Source organism: Oncorhynchus kisutch, linkage group LG2, assembly GCF_002021735.2.
Source record: "Oncorhynchus kisutch isolate 150728-3 linkage group LG2, Okis_V2, whole genome shotgun sequence".
In the NCBI taxonomy this organism is placed as follows: domain Eukaryota; kingdom Metazoa; phylum Chordata; class Actinopteri; order Salmoniformes; family Salmonidae; genus Oncorhynchus; species Oncorhynchus kisutch.
This window is the reverse complement of record NC_034175.2, coordinates 71,342,274-71,348,342: the sequence shown is the minus strand read 5'-3', so window position 1 is coordinate 71,348,342 and position 6,069 is coordinate 71,342,274. Positions and strand designations below refer to the sequence as shown.

General features: G+C 38.4%; 1 protein-coding gene across 3 annotated transcripts in view; it reads right to left on the bottom strand.

Moving 5' to 3' along the window:
• Positions 1–1,615: 1,615 nt before the first annotated feature.
• The window catches only part of LOC109870854 (neuronal membrane glycoprotein M6-b), a 67,959-nt gene continuing 63,505 nt past the window's right edge, over positions 1,616–6,069 (bottom strand). For 2 of the 3 annotated variants that reach the window (XM_020461531.2, XM_031801054.1), the window contains exon 7: positions 5,430–6,069. This exon is cut by the window's right edge and continues 562 nt beyond it. Coding sequence is in view for 1 of the 3 variants with exons in the window: in XM_031801057.1 (XP_031656917.1) it covers positions 4,754–4,903 (150 nt within the window). In the remaining 2 variants the exon portion in view is untranslated. Of the gene's footprint in view, positions 4,904–5,429 lie in introns of those variants that run through there. The other variant, XM_031801057.1, reaches the window with a different exon arrangement.

Sequence of the window (6,069 nt, the reverse complement as noted above, 5' to 3'; positions counted from 1 at the left end):
TGTTTACAATAGTGTTTTGTGTTATTTGGTTAGGGTGATATGTTGTATGTGTTTACAATAGTGTTTTGTGTTATTTGGTTAGGGTGATATGTTGTATGTGTTTACAATAGTGTTTTGTGTTATTTGGTTAGGGTGATATGTTGTATGTGTTTACAATAGTGTTTTGTGTTATTTGGTTAGGGTGATATGTTGTATGTGTTTACAATAGTGTTTTGTGTGTTATTTGGTTAGTGTGATATGTTGTATGTGTTTACAATAGTGTTTTGTGTTATTTGGTTAGTGTGATATGTTGTATGTGTTTACAATAGTGTTTTGTGTTATTTGGTTAGTGTGATATGTTGTATGTCTGATGATGTATTCTGTGTTGGTGTTCCTGTCTGATGATGTATTCTGTGTTGGTCATCCTGTCTGATGTATACTGTGTTGATCCTGCTGTCTGATGATGTATTCTGTGTTGGTTATCCTGTCTGATGATGTATTCTGTGTTGGTCATCCTGTCTGATGATGTATTCTGTGTTGGTCATCCTGTCTGATGATGTATTCTGTGTTGGTTATCCTGTCTGATGATGTATTCTGTGTTGGTGTTCCTGTCTGATGTTGTGTTCTGTGTTGGTTATTCTGTCTGATGATGTATTCTGTGTTGGTTATCCTGTCTGATGATGTATTCTGTGTTGGTAATCCTGTCTGATTGTGTATTCTGTTGTTCATCCTGTCTGATGATTTATTCTGTGTTGGTCATCCTGTCTGATGTATACTGTGTTGATCCTGCTGTCTGATGATGTATTCTGTGCTGGTCATCCTGTCTGATGTATACTGTGTTGATCCTGCTGTCTGATGATGTATTCTGTGTTGGTTATCCTGTCTGATGATGTATTCTGTGTTGGTCATCCTGTCTGATGATGTATTCTGTGTTGGTCATCCTGTCTGATGATGTATTCTGTGTTGGTTATCCTGTCTGATGATGTATTCTGTGTTGGTGTTCCTGTCTGATGTTGTGTTCTGTGTTGGTTATTCTGTCTGATGATGTATTCTGTGTTGGTTATCCTGTCTGATGATGTATTCTGTGTTGGTAATCCTGTCTGATTGTGTATTCTGTTGTTGATCCTGTCTGATGATTTATTCTGTGTTGGTCATCCTGTCTGATGTATACTGTGTTGATCCTGCTGTCTGATGATGTATTCTGTGCTGGTTATCCTGTCTGATGATGTATGCTGTGTCCTCCTACCCTCACTGATTTATGACCAGAGCATAAAGAGCCTCATTTTGTGTCTCTCTAACTCTCCCTCCAGAGCCCAGCACATTCCAGAGCTACTACTCCAGGACACTACAGGCCCTGAGGAGGCCTCACTGCTCTCCCCCAGAACAGAAGGAGCCAGAGGAGCCTGAAGAAAAGAAGGCCCTGTCCTCGACAAAGATCCTCTCCAGAAAAACATGAAGATGGGCAAGGAGCAAAGACGGAGTCAGGGTGTACAGGTTTGACACACACACATAAGTTGAAGAACTGTTGGTGTGTGTGTGTGTGTGTCTGTGTCTGTGTTTGTGTGCCTGTGTCTGTCTGTGTACCATGACATTAGGTTTTATGCCCTTTGACATGGAAAATGAATGGCGTACATCATTTAGGAGTACATATTTGTATTTTTTTATTTTCATAAAAACAATTAGAGAGAGAGAAATGTCAAAAGGGATCCCAGCCAGGACGTTGGATTGGTGTCCTCCTGGTGTTTGATTGGAAGCCATTTTGATTACTATTCTTTTTTGGTACATTATACACAGGAAGCACTGCATGATGGGACGGTAATGTCATTCAATTCACATCAACGTCATATTCCTGCAGGCCACTACAAACCTTTTGAATTGTACTATATTTCAGAGGCCACTTTGTTTACAAAACAATCAAGACATACAGTGGCTTATAAACTTTGGCCGAACCGTATTCTATTCATGGTCATATTGGCATTTTCAATCGTAGGGTGAGGTGTGATGATCAATATTCAGAATACTGTGACAAGTTAATTATTACCTGAAATAATTCCCAAGGAAGACCTTGACACTAATAGAAAATACTATAGAGGAGTTATGTACTTCAGAACTAAGAAACACCGTGGACTACATTGACTAATAGTGGACATACCCTGGACTAAATTGTTCTCTGGAAACCGGCAAACACTGCCTACCATAGTTGTCAGTACAAATGACTACACATCACCTGTATCACTGCATAAACAGTTTATCCTTAATAATGCACTAATGAATAAACGTCAATATTCCTGTAAGTCTCTTCTAAATAACAGATAAAGATTGCATCAGTAATGATGTCAGTATTTTAACAATTGCACGTAAAAAAAAAACAATACTGAAATACAATTCAAGAGATTTAGAAACATTTTTGTTTGTTTGTTCTTTTAAGTGGTTATATCTTCAATAAAAGAAAACAAGATTGAAACATCACAACAACAAAACAACTCCTGACATGTAACATGTTTAAATTGTACAGATCAACACCCTAACACAGAGTTATCTCAGCCTGAAAAGAGAACGGTTAACGTTACTTGCACTGGGGCGGCAGGGTAGCCTAGTGGTTAGAGCGGTGGACTAGTAACCGTGAAGGTTGCAAGTTCAAATCCCCGAGCTGACAAGGTAAAAATCTGTCCTTCTTCCCCTGAACAGGCAGTTAACCCACTGTTCCTAGGCCATCTTTGAAATTAAGAATTTGTTCTTAACTGAATTGCCTAGTTAAATAAAGGTACAATTAAAAAAACTGTCTAAATCACAAGGTTTGCCATGGTAACAAAGCACATGAACACTAGTTTTCTCTCAATCAAGTAAAATGTTGTATCTTGTAGTTACAGGGATAAAGATTCCACAATCGCAAATGGGAATTTCAAGTCACAAATGGGAATTTGGGATGAACTGTGGAAGATCATACACTATACAATAAGAAACATTTATTCATCCCAACAATACTTTGGACATACAAGCCCCTCTGTGCAACAAACCATCCTCATGTTTAATAGTCAAATTTGACCTTTATTTTTCATCTCACAAAGACATTAATCAAGACATTTTAAATTAAATGTAGACTGTCTATAAAAATGCTACATTTGAAAAACTAAAACGATACTAATTATTAACCATGGAATCACACAATGGCCTTGTATTAAGATGACATATTTTGGTCAGTCTAACTGTATAATTGTATTGGCACCATTCACTTGCCAGGGTAAAAGAAATAAAAAAGAAATAAACTAAAATTGTAAGGACTAATGGTGTAAGGACTCAAAGTTTAAGGACTAAAATGTAAAGGATTCCTCCTAAAAGGACTCAAATAAAATAAAAAAAACGCCACGGGTTTGTTTACAGTTACATGGGCACGTGGTTATCTCAGGTAAAACACCTGTGCATGTTCAGTAAGTGTACCTGCGTAGGCATGAGGTAGTTCCTCTTTTAGGGAATTAGGATTTTACATCATTATTACAGTTTCAATTCAAATATTAACATTTTAGTTGGAATGTAACTTATGAAATTCTAGAATCAGAATGATCATACCTACTTCAACTACTAGCAAGAGAACAGTTTTTTGAAACCCTATCAGTTTGAAATGGGCAGAGGGGTAACGTAAACACCTTGTCAAAGAAGCCCAACACATACAGTGCCTTGCGAAAGTATTCGGCCCCCTTGAACTTTGCGACCTTTTGCCACATTTCAGGCTTCAAACATAAAGATATAAAACTGTATTTTTTTGTGAAGAATCAACAACAAGTGGGACACAATCATGAAGTGGAACGACATTTATTGGATATTTCAAACTTTTTTAACAAATCAAAAACGGAAAAATTGGGCGTGCAAAATTATTCAGCCCCTTTACTTTCAGTGCAGCAAACTCTCTCCAGAAGTTCAGTGAGGATCTCTGAATGATCCAATGTTGACCTAAATGACTAATGATGAAAAATACAATCCACCTGTGTGTAATCAAGTCTCCGTATAAATGCCGAATACTTTCGCAAGGCACTGTACATGTTCTGTTGCACAATAGAATGTTGTTTTGCCTTTACATTCCTCCTCTTCATATGCTCTCCATTCAGAGCCAGGAGGAACAAACTTGTTTGCAATTAGCAACAGCACATCGCACCACTTGTATATATCTGTGATGTTGTAAGGTGTTTCATGTTGTGCTATGAGGTGTAATCAAAACTGCATCTTTGATTTTAAAAAATTAAAAAAACGGATTCTCTTCTCGCTGACAAGAACTTCCCGCTCTTCCTTATTCATAATGGCCGACAGTCAGACCAGAATCATAACAGAACACTCTAAAACATTATTTATTTCCTTCATGTTTTAGAATAGTGCATTGTTTCAAGTTCACCAGCAATCACTGGTTAGAAAAAAATAAAAAATAAGAAAAATTATAAATCGCAACAAAAACATTCCTATGAAAATGAGAAAAATAAAAACAAAAGGATATTCACACACGAAACACAAAACAGAGGTTCTGACACAGACGTCTTGATCAGTTAGTTGTAGAAAGAGACATTGATGCATTAGTTTGTTAGGAGCCGCGTTAGCACTGCGCTGAATGAGGGCAGCTGGCAGGTTATGGGTTCTCTTGGTCAGACCGCCTGAGATGGTGTGTGTGTGTGTGTGTGTGTGTGTGTGTGTGTGTGTGTGTGTGTGTGTGTGTGTGTGTGTGTGTGTGTGTGTGTGTGTGTGTGTGTGTGTGTGTGTGTGTGTGTGAGGGCGGACCAGGGCGTAATCCTTATGTGTAGGAATTGAGGCATTCCTTTGAACGAGACGTGATGTCATGCAGCTCCTGTTCTTCCTCCAGTTTGATGTCTTGGTAGGCATGCATGCGACTGGCATCCTTTAGGTAGGCCCAGTTTGCTGAGAGAATCATGAGGAAGTGGATCTGGAAGAGAGGGCCGAGGTGGATGGCCAGTGAGCATGGTAAGATGCAAAGCAGGCTACGTGAGGCAGAGCTAGGTCACACGCACACACGCACGCACGCACGCACGCACGCACACACACACACACACACACACACACACACACACACACACACACACACACACACACACACACACACACACACACACACACACACACACACACACACACACACACACACACACACACACACACACACACACACACACACACACACAGAGAGAGAAAACACAATGTTAAGCAGACAACAGGCACACCTGCAAAGTAATGTCATTATCCTCAACACTACCAACATGATTATTATTAAAGAATATTACAGAGACATTTAAAAAGGGGAGAGGGAGGGGAAGGGTAGTGGGGTTTTAGGTTGATGATGAAGGTGGTTAGTAGAGGTTAGAGGGGCATTAGATTGTAGTATGAGATGGAACAGCTGCTACTGTTCTCAGTGGCTCTTTTTCATTTGAGAAGAAATATAAAACCATTGGGGATATTTTGTACACAAAGATTGTTTATTTTGTATAGAAAGAGAAAAATAATAACTACAGTCTTCAAAAATCTTCGGGAAATAATTAAATATTTATGGAAATATGGAATATAAGTAATCATAAACAGATTAAGGAATCCACACGAAATAAAGTAAGCATGCAGGGTCAGTGTTAAAACAACAACAACAACAACAACAGTGGCTCTTTAAACAATGTAATGTTTCTGAATGAGTCAAAGAGGAGGAAGAAACAAATCAAAACTATCAGCTGAAGCTATGAAGGCATCAGGTCCCATAGCAATTACATTACTCCTCTAAAACAAGAACTTCCTTTATAAAATATATGAAGTCATAAACTGAGGCTATATATCTTGATGGAAAATATACCCCTGGTACTGGGATTACCCTTCACAATACTAGTTATATGTGCAGTTATTTGTTTTGAAATGCTGTTCATCTTGTCTGCGTCATCTTACATGTGAAGACTATCTGTATCTATATATACGACTGAGGAACTAGTTTGTAATAGAAGCTTGTAATACTGACAATTCAAATTCACTGTGTAACACTTTGTGTCTTGCACCAAGAAAATACAAAAGTACACACGATCAATCCTAAAACATGAATGGGGGAAAAGGCACTTT